The sequence below is a fragment of the Magallana gigas genome, chromosome 8, assembly GCF_963853765.1.
Source record: "Magallana gigas chromosome 8, xbMagGiga1.1, whole genome shotgun sequence".
Lineage (NCBI taxonomy): Eukaryota > Metazoa > Mollusca > Bivalvia > Ostreida > Ostreidae > Magallana > Magallana gigas.
In genome coordinates this window covers 14,954,955-14,982,951 of record NC_088860.1, presented here as the reverse complement: position 1 = coordinate 14,982,951, position 27,997 = coordinate 14,954,955, and the positions used below count along the sequence as shown (strand labels likewise).

At 33.6% G+C, this 27,997-nt stretch overlaps 1 protein-coding gene across 5 annotated transcripts; it reads right to left on the bottom strand.

The window, feature by feature from the left end:
• Positions 1-7: 7 nt before the first annotated feature.
• LOC105348318 (ATP-binding cassette sub-family C member 5) lies at positions 8-27,452 on the bottom strand. 5 transcript variants are annotated; one of them, XM_034472789.2, is made up of 34 exons: positions 21,285-21,617; positions 20,949-21,080; positions 19,927-20,001; positions 18,772-18,896; positions 18,049-18,162; positions 17,493-17,651; positions 17,221-17,368; positions 16,694-16,841; positions 16,484-16,569; positions 16,152-16,325; positions 15,818-15,880; positions 15,432-15,516; positions 14,766-14,914; positions 12,905-13,012; positions 10,932-11,076; positions 10,662-10,780; positions 10,346-10,417; positions 10,109-10,233; positions 9,940-10,012; positions 9,448-9,660; positions 8,012-8,162; positions 7,546-7,752; positions 7,088-7,275; positions 6,548-6,697; positions 6,117-6,246; positions 5,569-5,851; positions 3,843-4,023; positions 3,447-3,536; positions 2,774-2,963; positions 2,298-2,457; positions 1,892-1,970; positions 1,335-1,448; positions 777-941; positions 8-407 (listed from the first exon to the last, which is right to left on the bottom strand). In XM_034472789.2, the coding sequence occupies exons 4-34, from the start codon at positions 18,867-18,869 to the stop codon at positions 315-317; spliced, it is 4,260 nt and encodes a 1,419-aa protein (XP_034328680.2). In that variant the 5' UTR covers positions 18,870-18,896; positions 19,927-20,001; positions 20,949-21,080; positions 21,285-21,617; the 3' UTR covers positions 8-314. The 5 variants fall into 5 exon arrangements, with proteins under 5 accessions (XP_034328680.2, XP_011455987.3, XP_034328677.2 ...); XM_011457685.4 differs by lacking the exon at positions 12,905-13,012 and adding an exon at positions 13,392-13,499 and having other exon boundaries at positions 21,285-21,613; XM_034472786.2 differs by lacking the exons at positions 12,905-13,012; positions 20,949-21,080; positions 21,285-21,617 and adding exons at positions 13,392-13,499; positions 27,431-27,452.
• Positions 27,453-27,997: the final 545 nt, after the last annotated feature.

Sequence of the window (27,997 nt, the reverse complement as noted above, 5' to 3'; positions counted from 1 at the left end):
CCCCCCCCCCAAATTTTTTTTATATATTCACAGCTTTTGCATATATAAATGCACGAGTGATAATGATTCAAAACCACATTGATCAGCCTGTATATTGAAAAAGTAATTCTAAAAAATTGGAAATGAAATGATCTAACTCAGAAAACAAATCCAACTACATGTACATCTAATACTGAGCTTGGTCTCGGGTACCAGTGAGCGATACCCAGCCTTACATTCCAGTCATTCAAAAAGACATCAAAGCCCTATAAACAATATAATCTTATAAAAAATTAAAATATTATTTTGCTAACAGGTTCTATGTTATAGTTTGGTCATAATGTATGGTTTTCTGTGGCATCCAGCATCATCTTGAACTTTGAATTGGAGTTGGACATGAGTTTTCCAGGTGTATCAAACTCAGCAACCTGTAACATCAGGATTACACATTTAGTACATTTCTATATTGCTACTTCCATGTAACTAAATGAGTAGCACATTATAAAAAGTTGTTTGCACAAATCATAGCAACTATGAGACTATATCTTTTTAAGAAAAATAATGATTCAAACCATGAAGTATGATTTTCGCTTGTGTGTTGCACTTCAACAGCAATCAATGTTTGAGACATCAAGATAAAAACTCCATAATTTTATGTTAAGTTTGAGAAGCGATACTCTGTTTGTTATGGTTTTATTTCATTCTGTAGCTTTCAAAACATTTTACATACAATTATTGTGGAATGTAAATATTGTACATGATTGTATCAAGCTATTTCTCCCCTATGCTATTGTTACCTTTCCCTCCTCCATGACCAGGATACGATTGCAAGATAAGACTGTATTCAGTCTGTGAGCTATGATTAGCATGGTGCAGTCTGAGAAAGCCTCCTTGATTGTCGTCTGCACTAGCGCGTCTGTTTCTGTGTCAATTGCAGCAGTGGCTTCATCAAGCATCAGAATCTACAATCAACCAATTCACTAAAGTCATTGACTCGCCAATCACTTATATCATACAACATTTGATGGGGGTACTCACTTATTTTCAAACCATTCATCTAAGATAATACTGAACCAAATCATGTACATGTATATAAGATTGCTATTCACGGAGGAGACTAAATGTTATTTACTTTCAAAGACAACATCAACATGAATTGATCAAATTCAGATCTAATATTATTGAATTAATCTTAAAAAAAAAAACAAGCTAAGGTTGATAAAATGAAAAAAAATTAAATACATGAACTAAAGGCATTGGTTGCTCTAATACAAGCAATGATGCATGAACATTTAATGAAATAAAATTTGTTAAGTATACTTAAATAAAGAATGTTGTGCTTGTAGTGTACATACTTTGCTGTGTCTTAGCAGAGCTCTGGCCAAACACATGAGTTGCCTCTCTCCTACGGAGAAGTTCTCCCCATTCTCTATCACCTGGGAGTCCAGCTGACTTTCCATGGAAGCAATCTACATATATTTAGAGAAACAAATAATCAGTTACTGGGGCACAGGTATAGGAGAATCAAAAACCTTCAATCAATAAACTTGAGGCACTATGAACTACTGTAAATGTATTACATTTGGCTGGTAGGTACATTTAGAAATGCACTAAAACAAACCCATGCTCTTGTTGAAAAATCATTTTCGCCAAATATTGTAGACACTAAATATAATATGTTTACAATAGGTTTGCAAACTGTAACAGTTATGTGTGAATTGTAACATCATGCATCATGTCTCGTTAGAAATTCTTAAAAGCATAATCATCTCTTCTTACAGATAGCTTTTACATTTTACGGTAAAATTATTAAGCTTCGGTATTTAACCCCTGAAAGCAGACACATGTAACTCCCAGTTTCTTTGATACAACACCTGACTGTGTACATGTTTACATACTGAATGTGACTTACAGTTTCTCTGATGTGGCACTTTTCCAGGGCTGACCACAGGGCCTCATCATTGTACTCCCCAAAGGGATCCAGGTTATACCTTCAATAGAATCTCATATATCAGACAGCTGAACACATTTTCTGTTAATCACTCAGGATGAACTCTGTATGTACATTTACATGTATGTAACATAATCTTATTGTTATCCAATAAGTTTTCTATACACTAGACAGATCAGTTCCAAAACATTTACTTAAAGGACTACAATCAGATTACAGTAAGATCTCAATCCACTGCAATAATTTTATGTTGATCTTTACATCGGGACATAAAATAGTTGAAGTGAATCACTGGTTCTAATCAGATTAGTCAAAGAATCTTCATGTTAGATTAATTTTCCTTTACATATGCTGTGTAATGACTGACCTGATGGTTCCTATGAAGAGGACCGGGTCCTGAGGAATGATGGACAGCTTGGACCTGAGGTCCTGCAGACCCAGTGTGGAGATGTCAATCCCATCCAGCTTGATGGTTCCAGACTCCAGCTCCACCAATCGAAACAAGGCTACGCCGAGTGATGACTTTCCTGGAAAAAAACAGTGAATATTCATGTAATTTCCTTTAAAAAATTTCAGTAAATGTAAAACATACATCTACTTATTTACAAATAAGTTCAACAAAGTAATGTAATGTTTAATCTTATTAATGATATAACAATGAATAGATCATCCCTTTCAGAGACCTATGAATCAAACTTAATTCTGCATGCGATACCAAAACATACATGTATCACTTCATAAGTTTGCCATAAATGATAAAAAAAGTATGATTCTCTATTTGTGCTACATGTAAACTATCAGTATTCTGTAGTTTACATGTAGTGAGATTCAAAATTAGGGTACCTGATCCGGATCTCCCCACAATTCCGATTTTTTCCTTGGGCAGGACATCAAAAGACACACCCTTCAGAGCCAGGGGGAGATTCTCCCTGTATCTTAGCTTCACGTGTTTGAATATGAGCGTGCCCTCGTCGGGCCAGTCTGCAGGGGGCTGATTCTTCTTGTCCACCTCTGGGCCCTCAGACTCTGCTTCCTATCACAACATGGTAGTACAGAAGAAAACAGATCACTTATCTACTATTTTTGATTTCACTATACATGTACATGTATTTATCGATACCGTAACTTATTTAAATTTGAGAGCTATAACTGTCAAGAAAATTTTCTGTAAAAAACAAATCTTTACTTAATTCTTTGATTTTGTGTAATGGGTATAAAACTATTTTTTTTATTTGGGACAACTTTATTTTGCAATTTACTGTCAGTAAACTTGATTGCAGACTGAAACTAATTTTCGTGACCAAATGTAAGTATGGATAAGCAAATACAACAGACATTAGAGGACTGTTTTAAAGCAAGAAATACTGAGACAGAGATGGGGAACCTTGTAAAATTTTTCACATCAAAATCAAATTTGGTTTACAGTACGTAAAATTCTATGAGATACTCATGATTATGCAAAACCATAGCACTCAATCACAACATCTCATTGATTAATCAACATCAGAGGCTGTACCTTTTCATACTGGGCGAGTCTTTCTACTGACGTAAACCTAGCCTCCGTATCAATGGCCATCCTGACAGTGAACTGGAATAACCCTGTCATCTGAAGTAATAACATTATTGATAAAGCATAGATTTCATTCACGTACAGGTAAAATGTTTAAAGTATGAAGTTGAATTATCAGTTATCAATAAGAATCAACATAAAAGACAACATATTAATTAAAGACAACCTTTTATTTTGGTTTTAGTTAATAAATCTACATGCAGTTTGACACATTAAATTTTCTCAGAAAATTAAATCGAATCTTTTTATAGTCAGTTTTCAGTGAGGGAACTTGAGGTAGAGAGTATTGCATAAAATTCATCCTCTCATTTATGATAATTTCAATGTTAAAGGTCAACTAACCTGTACAGAAAAAGCCAATGCCATTCCCGCTAACGCTGTAGGAATGTTAGTGAGGATCACCAGTAATCCTGTAACAGCCACCACGATAACACAGATTAAATCCAGACGGATAGCCAGCCAACGATTGGAGGCCGAAAACAGGAAGAAGGGGAGAGAGTTGGTGTCCAACAGCTGGTGAAATCTACAATACACAACCACCCAAATAACACTCATTGTAAAACATTACATGTACATGTAAATACATGTAATGGTTTCTTTTTATCAATTCATTCAACATATCACATTAACCAGTACCTCCAAGAGATTTAGAAATAAACATGATAAAGCTACCAGTATAAACCAATTTGACATCTGCATGCTAAGATAGAATCATTCATTACAGAATTCTTGTTTTTGGATATTACTGTATACAGGAAAATATTCACCTCTGTTTTAATTACGCCCCTTTCGCTCTCCTAGTCAAAGCAAATTTAACTCTGAGTTAATTAAAAACAATTTTTAACTAGACAACATTGAGATGGTGATCATTTCAAAGGGCCCTGCTAAATAATGGACAATAGGATTAAGATTTTCAGAGAATTTTGCTTTGACTTGGCCTAAAACTTTCCAGCTAGCATAGAACTTCTATTTCAATCTCATTACCCCTTACATACAGGTGTTTTTATTCAATCTAAGCAAGATTAAGCATATGGGAAATAATATATGGTCCAAAACTGATAATTAAAGAGATCCACTATGACCTTCACATTGACTTGGTTCAAGGTCAATGCACATCATTAATTAAACAGCTCTGATTAAGTAAAGTATTAACCAAAAAGGGCTATGTGGAGCTCTTAAAAAGAATTTTTGCATGGTCTGATATGACCTTGACACTCGACCTACAAACATCATTCAAGATCACTGTATATCCTTTTATCAAAGCACCATGTGGGTGAAGTATGAGCCAGACTGGCACAAAGGGAGAAAATTTATGCTCTTGACAAGGATTTTTCATATAATTCTGCTATGACCTTCACATTTGACCTTGAAAATTGGTTCAAGGTCACTACACACCATTTATTCAAAAGTTCTGTTTATATGAAATATGAGCCAAATAGGGCTAAGTGTAGAGACAAAAATGGATTTTTGTGTGGTCCGATATGACCTTGACCCTTGACCAACAAACTACATTTAAAGTCACTGCACACCCTTTGACCATAGACACTCTGTGAGTGAAGTATGAGCTAGACTGGACCAAGGGAAGAGAAGATATGCCCCAGACAAGGATTTTATATATAATTCTGCTCTGACCTTAACCTTTTACTTAGAAACATGGTTCAAAGTCACTGCACACCCTTATCCAAAGGTACTCAGTGGATGAAGTATGAGCCAGATTGGGCCAAGGGGAGAGAAGATCTGCTCCAGACAAGTGTTCTTGGACGGACAGACTGATTACCATAGGGCGCACTCAAAGCACAGCCTTAATGAACTAATAAAACTGGTCTCAATGTGTCAGGGCAAATTCAAGTGGTAGTGTGTAGTAGGGCAAAAAAAACCACTGGGTGAAAATAACTCTGTACAGTACATGTATAAATCAATTAATTTTTCATTATTCTGAATTTTATACATGTAAGATGCCATAAAAATACATGTAAATGTATTAACATTGCTATCGCTAAAAAACAATTTAAAAACTGTCAAAAGTTCTGTACATGATAACATAAAATGTAATTATCAATGAACCTACCTGTCCATGAATTCTGTTGACTTGCCGAAAGCATGGATAGTACTGATGCCTTGAACTGTGGCAGTAATATGGCTGATTAAAGGAGATCGAGTTTTTGCATCCAATCGCTTTAACTCGCGTACACTGGAGGTAAACACTATGTTCAACAGGAAAAACACTATCGCCAGCGGCAAGAGGGCGATCAGAAAATACGGGGAAACATACACAATGCTTATGAGGGAAAATATAATCATCAGAATATTCATTAGAAACACTTCCGCACTTCCTGGTAACCTCACATCAACTAAAAAAAAAAAAAAAAAAGATTAGTCACCCAATAACAACAAATAAAATCCTAAATTAAGTTTGAAATGTTGTATGATATATATAATATATTAATTAATTATCCTTTTTAAAAAATTTATTTAACCATGAACCTTTTTCTTCTACACTTTGTGTATCTGCATTAAATTTACATACAAATGTAAAGTAAATTAGCAAGGAGAGTGTAAACTATCTATTGTCTAAATTCATATCAAAATACAACTAAAATTAAAAATTTTACTCACTTTCATCCATGTCATAGGAAAATCGATTTACTATTCTTCCAATTGGAGTTGAATCAAAAAACTTCATGGGACATCTCAGAATTTTGAGGAAGTTTTTGTCATGAAGTTTGCTAGATGCATGCAGTGTGACCTGGTGTAAGAACAAGTAAATTTAGTCTTTGATGCACTCATTTTCAAATTTTAATATCAGCATTCAAGGTTTGACTTTTAAGCAAACAGCAGAAATCTGATCTTTCCCAAAACTACAGCTTCAGTGAAACAAAACATCCAATTTCATTACCGTTAGTTTTATGACCTTATTTAGAGAAGGTCAAAAAGACCAAACAAGGTCAAAGATCTAATTTCAAATTTCCATTATATTCATTAATTAAGGCAAATTAAAGAAAATATATTCTTCTGAAACAGGGGTTAAAAGCCCAATTTTATCATACCTTCATGAAGAAAAAGGCCCTGAGTAGGGTTAATACGACCATGACTATTATACCCATCCCATAAATCAAGGCATAAAAGTCCAATTCTGGGTTGTCACGTATATCTTTACTCATGATGGTTATATTGTTGCCCATGTCAATCGTGGTATTCTAAAAATATAAATAAATATAAGATAATATACATAAGATATTCATAGATGTAACATTCGATCTTCCCAATCAAACAATGCTTAATAATATATTATTGGATTAAAAATCTTCTTCATTAATCTGTAAAGTCTTTATGTCATGTATTCAAGAGTAACAGTGAAACATAATTTTAAAAAAATGACCCTTTTCTGTAACTTACAGGTGCTTACTCATCTGCCCCTTGAATATAAATACTTACCCCCTTGCTGTAGCCAATATAAAATAAATAATCACCCCGCAAGTAGAGTATCATAACTATTCCCCGTCCCCACCTTGTTGTAGCCAGTAGAATGTGATAACCAACCTTACCCCCTTATTGTAACCAATCAAATATGAATACCCGGTACTTACCCCGCCCCCTTGTTGTAGCCAATAAGACAGCCACCAGCTTGTCCCAGTGGACACTCCAATGCTGAGAATGTACACAAGCAAGACAAGGCCAGATATGAAGAAACCCCCTGCTGCTTGCATGTAATTTCCATATGTTCTGAAATTGACTTTGCCTGTACTCGTCTCCTCTGCTACAATCAGTCGACCCTCTGGAATACAAAAGTCGGATATAACAGTAATGTCTGCCGGAAACAAAACAAATCATTTCATTTTTGTGTGGAGAACATGTAAAGTTTAAGGCTAATCAATTTACAGTATTTTATCTGTATTTTTATTTTACAGAGCTTTCCCAGTACTTTATGTGGCATAATATGAAAGTAACCCTAACTGACAGCTGGTAACTGACTCTTTAACTTATTGCTGCTAACTGACTGACTGCCACAAGTTAAATTTTGTAACTGACCCCCGTAGAAACTTACTGTTAGTTTTTTCCTCCTTGGTGGCACTGGTCACAGACAGCTGTTTGTCCACACCTGGATGCACCGGTCCTCCATCCAACACACCTGTATGTGAGCCGGGACTCTGGGACAGTTCCGATCGGACGGACAACGTCCTGTTCCTGTTGTTGTTGCTATTGCTATGGGGAAATACTGGCTTCTCCTTTAGACTTACAGGTGATATTGGGTCTAGTAGAGAAATATTCATTAATTTTGAGAAAATGAAAAAAGTTTTTAAAAAAGAATGATATAAAAGTTATATACACAATAATTTTAGCTAGGACCTAAAAATAAAGAAATATCTTAAATTTTGTTTATTTCTTTTGATAGACATATAAACAAAAATAAACAGATAGTTAGGTATAAAAATCACCATAAGATTGTTCACTATACATGTCTACAGACTTAATTAAAATGAGATGTGTGCGTATTTAATTTTCCAACTTACCGTCTGCGATTTCCTCGGCCTCCTCCTGAGTGTAGTACGTGTTGATGAGACTGGAGTATTCCCCGTCCTGCTGCATCAGCTCCTCATGCTTCCCTCTCTCCGTGATAATTCCATCTTTAATAACGATGATTCCATCGCAAGAACTTAAGTACTGAAAAATTATAAGAATACCAGGATAAAAGATTGAAACTTTCCTCCAAGTTTTATATTGCCATTAACCATTGAAATAAATGCTTTTGCTTGCATGCTTTATATGAACCTTTAAAATTTAAAACATATAATTTATTGAAGGACATTCAGATGAGGGAACTGTGAAAATTGTGCTTTGACCTCTTTGGTTGAAGTATAAAGCAAATGGAACAAAGGAAAGAAAAAATATGCCTACAAAATGTATTTTCTGAAATGACCTAAACCTCTGACCTAAAATTTAGTTCAAAGTCACTGCACATCACCCATGAGCACTCTAAGGATAAAGTTTGAACTACTGTGGAATCATTAAAATTCGTGGGGACCAATTTTCGTGGATTATGACTTTTTTGCTCATTTGTGGAGATGTAATTTCGTGGATGCATAGCCTACTGTTTCAGTAACAAAGATAACACTTTCTAAAATTGTTTTCGTTGAGGATTTAAATTCGTGGGAGAGGGCTACCCACGAATTCCACGAAAATTGAGCCACCACGAATTTCAATGATTCCACAGTATGGCAAAAGAGAGAAAAAACAACTTATACAAAGATCTGCTATGACCTTGACCTCTAAATTGGAAACATGGTTTAAGATCACAGCACACTCTTTACCCAAGAGTCCTCATGAGCCAATGTTAAAAGGAGAGAAAATAACCTTGGAAAAGGATTTTAAAAAGAGATATCTTTTTTCCCATGACCTCATCCATTGGCTCCACAGGTGCTCAAGGATAGGACCTATCCCCATACCACCCCACTCTACTTCCACCCCACACCAAGTATAGACCCCCAGGTCTTTACTCCTTTTTTTAAAATCATCATTTAATGAAAAATTTCTGATCTAATTTATACCCTAAGACCAAATATTGCTTAAAACAAACCTTATATAAAAATGATACCCATATATAATACAACAAGGTTGTTAAATTCATATGCAAATGAGAGGCAGTGCCAGGGAATATTTTTGTTTAGATGTCCTATTAAAGTTGAGTGTTAAGAACTGATGCAACTTTGATATGAATTGTGCCTTTTGCGTGCCTATTGCATCATTTAACTGGGATGGGGTGGGGTCGATCCTCAAGCACTTGTGATAGGCTCTATGAATGAAGTTTGAGACTGAATGGTTGAAGGAGAATGGAAAAAAAATCTTGGAGAAGCGGAATAAGATGGAGAGACAGACTACCGATAATCACTATATGGCTCCTATATATAAGAATCAATACCAAGTTCAGTTGCATGTAATCTCTCATTACCTGAAGTTGGTGGGTGACAAAAAGAATCGTTTTGTTGGGTTTGTCTTTGAGCCCTTTGATAAGGCATTCAGTGAAGATATGTCTCCCGACATGGATATCCACTGCGGAGAGAGGGTCGTCCATCAGGTAGATGTCCTTATCAGCGTACAGGGCCCGGGCCAGGGCCAATCTCTGCTTCTGCCCTCCGCTCAAATTTATGCCCCGCTCCCCAACCTGAATGAAAATGTATACCATGCAAAAGTACATCTCTGATAGAAAAGCTTAATCAGTAAAGCCTGGCCTGATTTACATATGCCATTGCAACAAGCATGAAATTACATGCAATTTTCTAACACTTCTTAAAAGGCTTTAGGATAAGTGGTGTTTTTTTTTTACATTTCAGACTGACAAACTGGCAATTCTGGCATGGTCTGTTAAAGAAAGTTTGGGACAAATCTCTACTATTGTTCTTAGGACCCTGCATCATTTGGTAAAAGATAACAAAATCATTACCTCTGTTTCATCTCCTGAAACAAACGTCTCCATATCATCTCGAAGACAGCAAGCATCAATGGCTGCCTTGTACCTGTTACAGTAACATAGATATTTATAAAAATATTGCAAATGAGATTATCCATAAATTGACATTGACACTGTACTGACATTTTGTGACTGTACAAACCTGTCCTCATTGTACATCTCTCCAAAGAGGATGTTTTCCCTGATGGTGGCATTGAGAATCCAAGGTTGTTGTGAGACATAGGCAATGCTTCCACTGACGGCAACCTTACCAGATGTCTTTATCATCTGAAATGTGTCAAAAAAAGGATTGCTTTAAATAAAATGTATATCAATAATCCTTGAGAAATTAATTCAAATGGTTTCTAAATACTGCACAAATCCTTCTTTCACCACTTACCCTTCCTAGGATGGCTGATATAAGAGAGCTTTTCCCTGATCCCACACTGCCACACACTCCTAACAGCTTCCCCTACAAAACATCATCATCATCATCATCATCATCATCATCAACAGAAATCCTATCATCATTATCATCATCATTAAAAATCCGATTTGGAAAATATCAAAAACAAAAATTTGCTTCTAAATTTATTTATTCATAAAATGCATGTATATACTTACACCATCCTAAGGAATATTGCTGACCATCATCATATTACTGTAACCATAAAATTAATCTAAGAATGTCCATAGGAAAGAACATATTTACTGACCTTTTCCAGCACCAAATCAATGTCTAGTAGTACAGGGGGAGCCACTGACTCTTTCTCATCCGAACTCTGGTTCAGTTTTTCTTTTTCCTCATCCTTACCACTGGTTTTTCCATTTGCAACTGGAAAAAATTATGGCCATAAAAAATTGCAGATTAGCAAATGTTAATATATTTCAGCAAAATAATCATCTGTATAATGCTATGATACATGCATTGGTGAGATTCGGTAAAGATGTCTTGAAGCCATTGTTAGAATCCCTGGGTGCAATACCTGTAATCTGGACATCAAGCAGCCCTATATTCTGTATCAGCAGATCCTGATCCCAAGCAAAGCATGCTTTCTTGATGACCACTGCATACTTGGGGTTGTTGATCTGTGATGTGTGGGGTTGTATCTCCTCCATCATTAACAGACTCTGTCATAAAACAATACCAAACAATAAGTATATTTGACTAAGTGAAATACAAATCATTAGATTAAAACAGAAAACACAGAATGTCCAAAGGCCACACTGCTCACCTGAGCAACACTCAAATATTACAAATGATTTTTGCATTGATACAAATTTTTAGAATGCATTTGTGGCCAAATATTGTATATTTTGACAAAACCAAAATGTTGATTCACATCCTTCATGATTCATAATTCATATTTTGAAGCGGAAGGAGTCTTCTCGTTATCAAACATAGTTCTTAAAATGAAAAAATTCATGAAATTTTGACACAGTCAAACGGATCATATTAAAAAATGATTCCATCACTTTAATCAAATTTGACCTTTTTGTTTTCGCCTAAAGGCCAGGTCAAGGTCACTACCTTTTTCCTCAACGTAAAGGATGATGAAAATAAGTGTAGCTCTTTGTAGTTCTGTGGACATTTGTTTAAGATTTGAAGATTCTATTCTTCAATGAAATGAAAGAATATCAGAATGTCTATCAGCTTATACTACTCAACTGGAATAAATATTTATACTAAAATTGATATTACTTAGCCCGCATTTCCTCTAATTTTCTTAAATTTTGAAGAAATTTTGATTATATTTTTATGCTTCCAATAATAAAATATTTCTGATTTTTATGTATTATGAAGACTTTATATAAAGATATGAATTGACAGAAAGGCTAATATTTTGACCATTTAATAAGAAAGAAAAACTGATTTAAGTGATTTTTTCTCAAAAATCAATGTATAGAATGGGCACTTTAAAAAGCTTATAAAATTTAATTTGATAGGCAAATCATATTTTCAAAACATACTCTCAAACCCCAGTATCATATCATTAGTTCACATTAGTAAAAAAATCCAACATTAATGTTATTGTTTTTAAAACGCTAAAACAGACTCATTAATCTGCAGCAATTCTGAATTGCAAAACATGTGATATTTTCCTACACTAATATTACGCCAAAAATATAGTCCTTGTTAGATTCTAAACATTGATTACTTTTTCTATGCCAAGTTGTATGATAGTAAAAAAAGAAAGAAAAATATACTATTTTAATTTCCTTTCATCTTGACTTAATGAACATTTAATCAAATTTATGTTTGACAAGTCAAAAACCAGAAAAGACTCCTTCCTTAAATCAAAGCAAGTGAAATGCAACAATATTTTGCAGTACAAACATGTTAATGAATGAGAAGTTCCACTGTATTACAGTATCAGCTTTCTGAATGTTAATAATAATCAACATTAATTAAGCAGATCAATTCAAGCAGAAGATGTTGGCAGACATCTTGATTTCTCTGCATAGAAACAATATTGGTTCAGAGAAAAAATTGTTATATGTATTTCAATATATATATTTATAGATGGAGTTTGATTAGAATACCCAGAAATAATAATACACTCAAAATCCAAAGGATAAAAAGATGTATAAAAAAATATGAAGCACTGGCAAGCAATAGACAAAACCTACAGAAACTTAATCAGTGAGCAAAATGGTTCTTTTCTTTTCTTAAAAAAAACATCTGTGTATTAACCAGGTATTATGTATTTATACAAATGTATATTTTTTTCTATAATTTTGCAGCTCTGAGAGAAAACTACTTTTAGTACTTTCATATAAAAATTCAATATTCTTTTATACTTAATGTTCAAATTCAATCTTCATATACAATGTACACATGTTCACAAATATAGGAAGGAAGCACCACACAAGACTACAGTGACTACCGTTGTACCTTTGTATGTGAATAATAAAAACAATGTGAAAATATGAAAATGTGAATGAATGAGGAATGTACCTTAACCCTCTCAGAACAAACTTTCACTTCAGACAACAGTCTGACTATGCGAGCCAATTGGTTCAAGACTGGTCTTACTTTGTTGTTAATAGATACCAGAACAAATGCCTGGAAATAAAAACAAGAGGACTGTGACAATGTTCTATCTATGAAACACATATTTTTTAAGGATATCTGCAATGTGTGCTCTCCTTTGTCTGCCAACGCCCCCTATGACTGCCAAGGTATGCAACTCTCTAACACAACACCATATTCTTTGCAATTTATATAAGCATCAGCAGAAAGCATGTCATTAAAAAAATATTATAAGCCCCCCCCCCCCCCCCCCAAAAAAAAAAAAAGGCAGTGCATAGCTTTGATCAATTTTGCTGAAGTGAATCATTTTTGTGCCAAAGAATGGTTTGGTGAGTGAAGTTATTTGTCACATGCCTCGGCACCTATAAAAAAAGAAGATCCTGGTCATGCAGAGTTATTGTTCCTGTTTTACCTTGCACCTTTGTGTGGACACATACACATCAGCCAGAGCTTTCACTGCATAAGGAATGACTCCCAGAGAAAATCTCATAGCGTTAAACACCGCTATCATTGTAAAGGCCTGAAATCACAGATCTCAATGATGTATACAATCAACAAGATTACCTTATAATTGAAGGGAGATATACTACTTACTGTAAACATATAATTTAGCGTGCAAGATATTGGGTGGAAAATGATTTTCCAACAAGTTAGTTTGGATTTGAACAAGTGTATTTCTGAATGTGCCTATTCTAATATATAAATGGCATTTAGCAATGTACTTGATTTAGTATAAGGGTCTTTCTGCAAAAAACACCAAAAAGAATTTGCAGCCATATGTAATACGTTTACAGTATATTATAGGAAATATTGACATTTGGAACCTAATAATATTGGCCATTTTTTATTTTTGTCTAAATCAAACTACAGTTTATTATCTAAAAGGGCTGATAACAAACTATGAAATATCCAAGGAATTCACATATTGAAGGTAAATATGTAAATAAAAACATACAAAGACTTTTAAACTGTTTTGTAATGTAAATGGTAGTTATAGATATTGATGGTCAAGATTTCAAAGTTCAAATGTATTTTCTAAGTCTCTGTTGAAATTTCTTAGACTATCTTGGTTAACATTCATGTTTATTATACTTTCATGTTAAATACTGAAATCTGATTGGTTTAGACGCAGTTGGTAATCCGTTCTATTACCCTCAGCGTTAGAAACACACTTGGCAACAAGTAACACAACGAATTGTTACATGCGCGTAAATTATGCACGTACGGTTCACCGTTGAATTCACTTCATTTCTATATAAAACAGTAAAATTTTCTTTAAAATTAAGACATTCAGTATAATAAAATAAATAGTGCCTGTTATGGAAGGGTAACTGTTGAAATTGACACCCCTCGAAAACCATTGTCAATCTCTGCTTCGCGTCGGTTGACAATGGTTGTCTCGGGGTGTCAATTTCAACATCTACCCTTCCAAACAGTCACTATTTATATAATATGATAATGATAAACAGAATTATTAAAAAAACTATAGTAATTAGAGAATTTTAAATTTTAATGACTGTAAAAATTCTGATTTGTCAAATTTCTACTGAAAATCAACTCAATATTCTAGCTTTCATAATTGTTTCCAAAAACTTTGTATGATTGACTTATACTCTTTACTTAAGTCCTTGGATATGGATGTAAAATAAATATATACGTGTATCTACATGTTTAGACAATACAGTATTAAAGTGTTATATTTTTCTTAAATTTCTCTTATTTTTCTTATAAGTAATAAATAACAAAAAGTTTGTCAGACAGAGGTTATGCTTCTTGTCACTAGTACCTGTGCTGCATTGAGGGGGTTCCCGGTCATTACGTGGGCGACGATCACAAACACGGAGGCCATGACAGGGACCATGGGGGCCACCGAGGTACTGATACTGTTGATGTAGGCGGCCTTCTCCAGAACCTTCCTCTCCTGACTTCTTATCCCTATAAAACAACATACAGTTTAACTCCAATGTCTCAAACACTGATATCTTGAAAGCAATGGATATGTCGAAGTGATTTGTAAGTCCTAACCACTTATTTTTTTAACTATTTAACCCTTGATATCTCGAATACTCGAATATCTCAAAGGTTTTAAACACTCTCATCTGGTTCAAGACAACGAAGTTTGACTGTAGATATATTCCTTTATGGGAGCTGGATGGTTGTACCCTTTTTTAGACTGTATTTATCTCCATAAGAAAAGCCCTGTTTGAGGATGTAGGATAATATTCAAATTCTAAAGCTCGAATAATTAGAATTTTTCGTTACTGAATAATTGCTGTGGCTAAAACAATCCATATCTAGAATTAAAGTAAGAATGATGGGCAATTTGTTGATCATCCAGTCTCCTTGAAGAAGCTAGGGTATGAACACTATCTAGACTAGATCCTGTTTTTAGAAAATGATCCTTGTAAAACCATCTCTGTTATTTAGATGGCTTTATATTTATAATGCAAACCTGCAATAGTTCTGGCAAAAGACTTCTCCCAAGCGTACATCTTGATCAGCTTGATACAGTTCAACAGTTCTGTCATCATTCTCACCTGCAGAGAAAACAAGCGCTTAAAAATAAATTACACGGCATTAAGTACACGCACTGACAAGATATTCTAACCAACCATGATTAAATAAATATTGAAGTCCTCACAACTGTGCATAGAGTGAAAAGGTGTGTTTTGAAGAAAAAAACCCTCGAAGTTCAATGATAAAATGGTTAAAATACAAGAAGAAAACAGTTTAAATCACTTCCATGTTATTAGAGATATCACAGGTCAAGATAGAGGTGTTCAACTTTTCACAAATATCTTTGAATTGAAGAGTGAGAGCTGTGAATTCTTAGATTACCCTCTTATCTGTGATGACTATCCCTTTTCTTCTGAAATGAGCTGTGATTTTGCTGATGAAAGCCTGGAACACAAATTTCACATATTCAAATCCATGCATTGACATGCAAAGTGAGACTGTTCAGGTCTTATGTGAAGAAATAGCCAATCAAACAGAACAAACAGAACTTAGTCAATTGTAGTTCCATATACCGGTAAATAGAAATGATTACTTTTCTTTCTTCCATTTTTGGCACCTTATTTTAGGCCTACAGCATTGAGTATGGACTCATTTGCTAGGAAAATTATTACATTAGTGGAATTGTCAAGCTGATCTAAATAAATAATATATTCACCATAAATGGATAAAACGAGAGGTAAGTGGCACTGCCTACAAGGGCCCATGGACCAATCAGAAATGCTGTGTAGATTATTCCGTACATTAGGATAACTGGTCCACCAATCAGAAGAGGACCAATGGCAAAAGCATCGTACAGCCGCTGTCCGTCATTGCTACATATGTTCACAAGCTACAAAAATATCCAGACGCAAATGAAATTCATGGCAAAACATGATAAGTGTAAATTTGTAAGGCATTGATTTTATTCTCTGACTCTTTAATATTTGATTACAAGTATTAATATGATTTTAAGTTATTTATTATGAATAATTAAATGAAAAAGCCTACCTCTCCAACAGTCTTGTCTTTCAAGCCACGAAGTCGTAAAATTTTGCTATAAAGCATGCTAAGTACAGCTCCTCTCATACGCAAACCTACAGAAAATAAACATTGGTAAAATATTGTATAAAAAGTCCCAAATGATGACTCAAAAATCTGTCAATGCATTCAAAATCTACTCATAAGAAGTCTTATATATGTACATGTATAGGAGCATACCTGTGGTATAATTTGTCACCCAACCAAGTGCAAAGAACATGGACCTACAAAATTCCATGGCAGCCATTATAATAACCAATGCAATGGCCAAGGTGATGTTGTCATTTCCAGCTGATAGATCATCCAAGATTTTTCTTAACACAAATGCCTGAAAAAAATTGAGAGTTATATAATTTACAGGACATCAGATATAGTGAGTTGCACAACTTTCTTAAAGATAGGATAGCGATAGGATAACTGAATGATATTCAGCATCAGTACTACTGTACCTGCCAATATGGTTACCCAGGTATAAGAAAATGAAATTAACAACTAAGAGTGGGGCTATAGGGATTGACACAGAAACAAGAACAAAATGAGTAATTTCAACATATCCCACTTCCTGAAAGTTTGATGGCAGGGGTGCTAGTTCATGGGGAGTGGTGGAGAGGGACAGGGAGGGGGAGGGGTTAGGAGTCTGAAATAAATGATGTTGTAGTTACATGTCCTTTTCTTCATTAATGATTTTGATAAGAGTAGACCCATACCGGAGCAGCAAAGCTGAAGGACATGGATATGATGAAGGTCAACCCTCCAATAATGACGCGGGTTCTGCTCGCCTTCCATAGTGTTCTGGCAAATGAGGCTTTTTCTGGACCTTTGGCCTTTAACTCTTCCTTCCATATTCGATCAAGCCTACAAATATAGAACAGCTCGGATGAAATCATTAAATCTACCAAACATGTATGCAGAATCTTAAAGTTGCAACTTGCAAGCAATATTTACAGTATAACAAACATTATCAACAATGCCCTCTAACCTTTCTGCATTGATCTCTGCTCGGTTGACATCGGGACATCTCATATGTTGGAGGAAGTCGGTGCCTTTTCGATTGATTTTCCACATAATTGGTGTCAGCCATGCATAGGTCATCAGAGAGAAAAAGCCAGCAGTAGCCTCTGGCAGCTCATCCTTGGGGCTGTAGAAAGAAACCAAAGTGTCAGTTGGAAATGTTGAAAGTTCAAATCTTCACATACATGGTAATTTATTTTTGGTTTAAGGTGTTATAATTTGATTAAATCAAATGTTATTTTTGTTAATCTAATTCATTTTTAAAATATAGTTGTATGCTGTAACTCAAAATAGATCATTCTGACCTAGCTCTTTTCCTCAAATCTATAATTACAGTAAAACACAGTCCTAGGGAAGCCCAAGGAATGAGAGATGATTTATCATAACCAAAATACAATATCTCCAATAACTATTTTCTAGACAATTTCAAGATTCGGGGAATGAACTGACTTTGCTGTTAGCATACTTTAATTGTAAGAGATGTTCGTAGTTACTGTATTTTATTGAACTTGACAGTGTCTCACGTTTTTGTGAATCGGATAGGTAAAAGGGACTTCATGGCTGACTTGTATTTGCCTTTCCGCCTGGAATACCGCAGGTCTAGTCCAGAAGTGGCCTGACACTCAGTGTCCATAAGCCTGAAATCATATAAATAAAATTTTAAAGCAAAACGTAAATATCTCTAATAATTTGTACCCTAGAGCCATGCAGTGTTTCAGAAAGTAACAATATAATTCTTCTTATAAATAATACAAATATACATGTATATAAACTGATGCAGTTGACCCACAATATATATATTCACATCATGTTTCATAGTAAGTACAAGCATTCAAATCTCACTCTTAAGTTTTAACTACCGGGTGAAAAAATACATGTACCCTACATCTAGATGTATCAATCATGTAATGTAAGTGTACCACTTGAAAAATTGATTCACTGTGGGAAGCTAAGAGCATGGCACACTTGTAATCATAAGATCCAATATGGGCTTCAATTGTTGAGTATATACAAAAACAGTGAGAGTAAAAATTTGTAAAAAAAAAAAAATTAAAAACTTGCTATCCTGTTTGCTTTTTAAAGGATATAACTGATGAATTTGATAAATCTCAACCCCAAAAATATATCTACAATAATGTATGGTACTTAGTCTACTAAATACATGTATTCAAAACCCACTTTCAAATGCTAATATGCCAATATTTGTTCTTCAAGTTCAATAAGGAATCTTTAATATTAACACTTACTCTTCAATATCCTCCTCCTCTTCTTCATCTTCATCATCAACCTGATGATTTCCAATAGGATCTTCCTCCGATATCAATGGATCATCCGATTTGGACATTGTTTAATCAATTACGTCAATATATGCCTACAAAGTGAGACACATATAACATATCTATACATTGTGGTTATAGACATCAATTCAAAATTCCAACACACATCTGTTGACAGAGAGAAATGCTAAAATCTCCATTAATTTCAATTATTTGTGTAACAAACCAAATTATCACTTCAATGAATTTCAAAACAGGTTAAAATATTTTTTATGTCAAAACACCTGAGAGAGAGAGAGAGAGAGAGAGAGAGAGAGAGAAAATAATTAATACAAAGCAGGAATTGAAACATCTCAGACCAACAGATAAACAGTTTAGAACTGGATTGTGTAGAATTCAGTCCTGTAATTTCTATGGAACTGTGAATTACCACCAATATCAGTAATCATTCTTAATGAATGTAAATATATTTTAGATTTTTAGTGCATATCTATATATTTCCAACCCCAGGAAGAATGCATTTCTATTTACAAATGTTATGCATTCATGCTACATTATAATATTAAGATTTTTTCATTCTTATTAGTGTTACAAATATGGATCATATCATAAAATTTTTCATGCATGGGACCCATTTTAGGCTCTATAGCTTTCTAACAACAAAATATGTAACATAATGATACATATAATTTAGTCATTATTTCATTTAGCACATGTTTATAACATAAAATAGAAGAAAACACATTTCTTAGCTGTGGGACACCCCTGAATGAAACACATACAATTCACAAATCAAAACAGTTCGTGGTTTAAGTTCTTACTTCTCACCAAAAAAAGAGGACAATACCAAGTAAGTAAAACGATCCTACTGAAGGTATTCCTGAACACCCTGTAATTATATCCTAAGAATGCATACAGTCTATTAACATATCTATTAACAGTATATATACGGTATATATGTGGGTATAACCTTCACCCGAATTCCTTTCCAGTGCATGAAAGTCAGGGTATATGTTTATAGAGAATTGTCGAGACAGAAAACATTTGGTTCCCCATCAAAGCAAATTGCAGAGCTCAAAAAAAAAAAAAACCTCTCTATTTTTCCTCAACTGACCATGAAATTACCTGTGAATTTGTTCCTATAGCGTGGCAGGTGTAGATTTCATTTGAGTTCCCACACCAACTTCATGGCACATCAGTCTGTAGGTATAGGAAATATTAATCAAGAAATGTTCATAAATTAGTGTACCCTTTAGAATCAGGCACTGAGCATCGTTTTTAACCTTTAATTTTTAATATTGAATTTCCTTCCTCTCCCTTCAACTTTTTTACGTGCTCCCAGAAGAGTGGGGAGGGAACTCCATCTTTATGCAATTTTTAATATGTAAATTTAAGAAAAATATTTGCTGCAATAAAAAGTGGCCTACCCTGATGCTACGTGCCTATAAAGAATTATGTATAAACCACTCTACAGAACCAGAAGAATGGGGGGGGGGGGGGGGGTTAAACACATATGTATATATATAGTACATGTAGTACAGCTGTAAGCTGTAGATCAATTTTACATCATAATAGGTAATCTGAAACCTAGCTTTTTCTACATAAATGCATGTATATCATGGTAACTCCAAGTTCAGTTTGATCAGGCATCTAACAGCATTTTTATTCCACGATAATGATCAACTTACAAATCCTTATGCAGCTTTATAAAATATTCTGAACTTATAATGAACTCCTTTTCATGCAATAGCTAGATTACAATGATATAATCATGTAAATTACATATCCACACATCCAAAATCTTGATACATGTATATTTATCTCTAGATTTTTTGTACAAAAACTATATAATTTAAAAGTAATGCATTGCAAGCATTTAGATGATGATTAGCATTTAACCCTAAGCCTGATACAAATTTAATGCATAAATTTAAAACACTGTAAATCTTGAGCATTGTGACTTTTATAGGAGAAAACTTACCCTATCACTAAAAATGTTTTATCTGAATTTTAAAAAATGGTCCGATTCACATTCCAAATAGATGAATACTGTTTATTTTTTCTTTCAAAACTATATATAAATCTGCACCAGTTAGCATTATTGGATTATAACCTTTCTGCACTCGATATTGCCCTTGCTATTTTACCTTGGGGAACTTTGTGAAAGGATATATCTTTCCATCTACACCGTAATACTGTCAGCATGCATAAATCTGTGTACTGTCTAATGCATTAATATTGTAACCCTGGTGCTTGCTCAATAGAAGTTCCTGAATTACCTTTAAATGTATAATTACAATATGACTCATTTTTATGAATAAATATGTACCATTAAAAATTGAAAATCTTCTCATAATTAAAATAGTCATATATATTTCATCTCTATTAATAGTAGAAAATTTTCAAACCATGACATTTTTAAAATTTAAGATAAAATTCTAGAACCATTACATGGGTCAAAAGAAATCTTGAGTTTGAATAACCTGAATAATCCACTTCAATTTAAACCCAGCAAAAGAAGGATTGCTTCAACAGGTGATATATTAGCTGCAGTCAGAGCAAACACCTATAAATTTACACATGCATTCAAATCATTAAGTACTTACTCCAGTCTTCATAATCACATATGAATTCAATAAACACTTTATGATACAGTGCCCAAAAAAGAACATCTACTGGCTAGCTTATAGAACCTCATTCATAAAAATGTGAGATAACTCTGAAATTTTTATCTCCTATAGGCCAGAAGCACCAAACTGTTATCAATTTTGTTGTTCAAAACATGTCTTCTAGAGTGTCTTCTTGAGAGAACTAGTTTAAGGGAAAACAAAGACTGGGAATATTCTCTATATGTGTGCCATTGAATGGACACATACAAGATAATAAATTACACATTTCCTTTACAATTAGTTATAACAAAACTCGATAAGCAAGTTACAAATATATTTATGATTTACTGTGTTCTAAAATCTATTAAAATTTTAATGGTTAAATTCTTAATATCTAAAAATTTTCAAAAACATTTTCTTGATTCAAATTTGCATATAAAATACTTGATCCAAGCAGATCTAAAATTTTCTAAGATCAATTAATAGTTTAATTAGCATCCACCCCTTTCAAGCCTCCTGAACAATTAGCTTCTTGATGTTGACCTGTCCTTGACCCTGGTCAGTGACCTCCTTCTTATCTTGGTAACACCATCTTCAGTGCAGAAGACAACACAAGTGTCAAGTATTTGGGGAGAATTCTTCTGCTTTTGCAAAAGTCATGAACTAAAACAACACAGAGGGGAAGGCTGACAGATGGAGAACTGGATAGATAAATGGACAGAATGATAAACAGATGGACTTGATGATTCAATAATTACCCCTCCTTAATTAACTTATGCAGAAGTCCTTGTGAAATATCATGTAAATAATCAAATGAAAAAAACCTGTCCAATTATGAAAATTTCATCAGCACATTTTCAGTAGATATTTTTGTACATAAAAAGACTACATATTAAATTTCAGAAAAATCCACTTTTTAAACTTTTTACAATGTATAAGTTGGTTAAAATATAGAACTTGCCTCAGCATATCAAAATATACAGTCATATTCCTGTACCTTCTGTATATGCAGGATATATAAATCATAATTTCAGGCTTTGATGCACATAATTTATGCAAATGAAACTTCCTATTAAAAGGAAATTAAATGCATAATACATGTAATGTAATAAAAAAAAATTAAGGAGATAATCAGACAATACCAATGATTATATCAAGATTTTTTGTGGTTTTTCTTATTTTAGTTATCATCTTGCTCCAGAAGTATATCAAACAAAGTAAAAAATTGATGACACTTTTGATAAGATTTAATATTAATTTTTAAAAAAGAATCTCACTACACTATTTGAACCCTGCTTCCTGTAGTCATCGTTACAACTGAATTACCCATACAGTACTGGCGTGCGACCAGTTCTCGCCGAGTACCATTTCTCGCCAGTACATTGTGACATCAGTTTTCGTATGTAATTTTATGTGTTGATAAAATGATGTCACAATGTCCTGGCGAGAAATGGTACTCGGCAAGAACTGGTCACAAGCCAGTATAATATATCTGTAAGTCGGGATAAAGTTTCAAAATTAAGCCCACAAAATTATCATAGTCAGACTCGCTTCTCATAGCTCAGGTAAGAGAAGACCGACCATGGGTTTACGATGATGAAAATAGAAAGTATTTTACATTTAGATTATATGTCTATAAATAAATTAAAGCAAATATCATTTCATTTACTTTAACATATGTCTTTGTAGTATAAATAACCTAAAGGAATACAGCAATGTAGGCCATTCTATTTATATCTGATTGACTTGATGGCAATTATAGAGGTTTATTTCAAAATAAATCATAAAAGGAATGTATACCGCATACAGTATATTTAAAACATATTAAGTCTTTACAATTTATTTATAAAGGACTGTGTGCAATATTATGCATTTCTCGCCCCCAAATTCAAACTTCCATTCTAAGAGAGCTTTAAAAAATAAGGTAAAAGATAGTTAAAATCATATTAAAATATTCAAGTGTGTAAAATGTGACCACCCCTGGGACATCATAATGTATTAATGATGTCAGGAAGATTGTCTTATTTTGATAAATTAATGTTTTGGAGCAAAAAATGGGTGTTTACAGACGGTTTTTCGACTGGGAAACATCAATTAAGCCCATGCTTGCTCAAGTACCATTTTTAACTATGATGTGCAAAATTACCAGAACAAAAACATACGTTAAAATTGTACTTGAGCAGACCTGTGCTCAATACTATCAAAGGCAAAATATGAAGGAAAAATGACAATATTTTTATTTTTTGGCAAAATTGTCAGAATGTGTCCATTTTTGTGATGTCAAAGATGAGCAGCTATTGGACGATGATGACGTATATCAAGATTAATGTGATAGACATCTACCATATAATTTGAATTAATACAATGCTATTTATATAAATATTGGTTAAAATTGGGGGCAGATATTTGACAATACCAAACATAGTCCTTTCTAATTCATTTTATCAAATTCATTTGTTACACTTTTTATTTATAAAAGTATATATCTATCATATCCTCAACAATTTTATAGATACCGGTATCCATAGCTCTCATCAATTTTTTTAAATTCTTAAAATAAGGGTTAAATTCTATCAAGAAAGAGGGCTTGATGTCATTGCTATTTTTAGACTGTATTGATCTCCTTAAGAACATGCAAGAAGGAGAGCTCTTTATAAAAATTGTGAAAATACCCAAAATTTTTAAGTATCACTTTATGGATTATTCTTTTATAGCTAATAATAGTTTAAAGGTAAAATACTAATATATTCAAATTTTAGGTAGATCTGATGGTTAATATGTTGACCACCAATCCTCTTTAAAAGCTTTTAACATTGATGCCTACGGTCATATGTTCTGACACATTAAATCTTGATACTGACATCATATCAATTGAACAAGTGGCCCATGGGCTTAAATGGTAAATTGCAACTGAATATTAGTGTCAAAGGATGTCCCAGCAGCTAGCTGTTTTAATCAAGAAGTGCATTATGATATTTCTTGTAACATTTCTTAAAAATACTGCTATGGAATTCACTGTTAGACAACAATCATTACATGTATAATGTAGCCAGCAATGACGCCTTTCTCCAACGTGTCAAAGAATCGGTAAACTTCATGGAAAATAATATGCTGGACCCCCTTAGAGAACATAATCCTTACCTTAACAGACCTATAGAACTCGATGAAGTGAAAAATGTTATTATGAAATCTAAAAATGGAAAATCCTCTGGTGTAGATGAAATCCCATATGAAGTGCTCAAATACGATTGTGTAATAGAAGTTATTCATCGCCTCTTCATGTTATGTTTTGAGTCCCATATAATTCCCTCTGTGTGGCGACAAGCTATTATATGTCCTATTTTAAAAGATTCTAACAGTGACCCAAGAGTACCGCTTAACTATCGAGGAATCAGTCTATTATCAACTATTTATAAAATGTACAGCTCTATTTTAAATCATAGATTGGTATCATATTTAGAAGATAACAACCTGCTTGTTGATGAGCAAAATGGATTCCGACGTGAACGCTCTTGTGCTGACCACGTTTTTACACTTAACAGTATTATACAGAATAGAAAAGAAACATTCGTTGCGTTCATCGATCTACAAAAAGCTTTCGATACAGTGGACCGTGACCTCTTAAAGTTCTCCCTCTTAAATAATGGAATCGACGGGGATTTTTACAATTCAATAAAATCTATTTATGGAAACACAGTATCGTGTGTAAGAGTCAGTGAGCTATGTACCGACTGGTTCTCTACTTCAGCTGGGGTACGACAAGGAGACAACTTATCACCGACCCTCTTTGCTCTTTTCATTAACGATCTCGCAAAAGAAATTAAAGAACTGAGGAAAGGTATAACGGTGGGCGAAATCAATTTAGGTATTTTATTGTATGCTGATGATATTGCTATTTTATCCGACTCAAAAGAAAATTTGCAAAAAATATTGGATACTGTGTCTTACTGGTGTGAAAAATGGCGTCTTCATATAAATATGAAAAAATCAGGAATTATACATTTTAGGAAAAAAGGACCCCGAAGCGATTTTCAGTTCCAAATTAACAGCAATATTCTCCAGTATAATACAGATTATAAATACCTTGGTGTAATATTTCATGAAAAAATGAATTTCCAAAACAACGCCGATACTTTATCAAAAGCTGGTGGACGCGCTCTCGGAGGCATGATTTCCAAAATTCGTCCATATAAAGAAATAGGAATTTCAACTTTTGAAAAATTGTTTTTAAATTGTGTAGCACCAGTTTTGGATTACTGTAGTGAAGTGTGGGGCCTCCAGAATTATCATTCTATTGAAATGGTACAGAATCGAGCCTTACGTTTTTACTTAGGCGTTCACAGATTTACACCTTTACCAGCGCTACACGGGGAATTTGGATGGAAACTCTGTTATCATAGACACTGTATTAACGCCGTGCGATTATGGAATCGATTGCTGACAATGGAGGACGATCGGCTAACAAAGCGTGTTTTCCTGTGGGACTTTAATCAAACTGGTTTATCTAGATGGACATCACGTATTAAATCACTATTTGAATCCATGAATCTGTTATATATTTACGATAATTTATCAATCTGTGATGTTAATGAATTTGAAAACAAGCTGTTTCTTACTTATGAAAATGAATGGTTAGGAAAGATAAATCAACTACCAAAATTGCGATTGTATAAAAGCATTAAAACAAATTTTAAAACTGAAAATTACCTTGAAATGAACATCTCAAAATCTCAAAGATCTATTTTGGCACAATTCAGATGTGGGATACTCCCAATTAGAATTGAAACGGGGCGATATAAGGGGGAACCTCTCGATGAAAGAATATGTAATTTTTGTGTATTAAATGAAATAGAAGACGAGAGTCATTTTCTGCTGAATTGTACAATCTATTCTGATTTTAGAAGGGAATTATTTAATAATATAGGATATAATCCAACACTGGTAATGTCAAATTTAGACTGTATTTTTTTTCTACTGTCAAATTTTCCTAGACAAACCTCTAAATATTTAATTGAATCTTACCTTTACAGACAATCATTATTGTATAAAAAACGCAATGCGTAATATGTGTATATTTATGTTATAATTGTATTTGCAGTGACATATAGGCCCAATGGGCCGGGTGTTTCATTATGTATTTTGTATAACATTTTGTAATTGTTATAACACATGTCACTATAATAAATTATTTACTTACTTACTTACTTACTTACTTATAATATATCAAACTCATAACATGCACTGTACTTTTTTTTTACCATCCTACCCTTTCCTCGTGTTAAAGTTTTATTAGATGATCATGTTAGAATTATGAAGGTGTATCTATGCAATTAGTATGCCATCTTCACTATAAAACCATGGCTAAAAAAATTAATTAAAATTTAATTTAGTCTGCCTGTTATCATGTGACAATGCATTCACTTAAAAAATTACTACTATTGATGCATAATCAATGGCGATAATTACATAAACTCACCATACCAACATCATTGACCAATATTGCAAAGAATCTCCTTGTACTGTACATTAAACTTCTCCAATGAGTATATATATACCCTTGGAATGGAAGATAATCCTATCTTTATTATACAAAAACCTAGTATTTACTCCGCATATGTTCTAATTTTTGACACTTTGTGGTGTCAACATTTGTCTAAAAAAAAAAAGAATATCAAACCCTGTCCCCTTTCACAATAAAATAAATAAATCAATGGATTCTCACCATAATATGAAACGACAGACGTAGTGTTTTACTTTCTTATATTCAACAAAAATAAATACTGAATATATTTCATAAATCTCAAATTATCGCCACATCATTGTTTCAGGCACTCATTATATACCGGCCAAGTTCAATGCGTCCGGTCCAAGTTCTGACCTTCAGTGTTGAGGCTAACACTGCTTTTAAATATGTACTAATATGACCAGCTTTATAATTTGTTATAAATCGAACCTTGATTGATTCATAAAGTAATCAAACAAAGCAATAAACATTAAATCGAAAATAAAAACTATATTACCTGCTCGTACTCGACATCGGAAACTTCCAGAATGTCGCTAAAAAGAAAGGACAATTAACAGCTTACGATTTTCCGGAAAAAACGTACGTCTCGTTATTATGTAAATATTACAGTATATACTAGCCAGTGAACAAATAATTTATTGATAAATAAGACTTATTTACGTATGAAAATTATAACTGCTTCAACATACACGTGCTTGCATCTGAAAAGTCGTTGTTGATAACTCTTTTCGGGCATGACATTTTATCCCTCAAGAAAAAAATCAACTGAGAAATCTCGAGTCATAAAGTGAAATCACCAAATATTGGTTACGAGCCAGCCCACCCACCGACAAAATATCATTTAACACCCCCCCCCCTTCTGTTTTCCCCACCAAGGGAATCTAGTAATTGAAATTGAAACGACCTTTTCTTATTTAGAGATCTTTCCATTTCTGATATACAGTGTATTGTCATTTTGTAAATTTTGAATTTACCGGGTCGCAGCAAATACAAAATTTACAACATGACAATTAGTTGACAGTATCATGAGTATAAGAGGCTTTGAGGCTGGATGGTTACAATT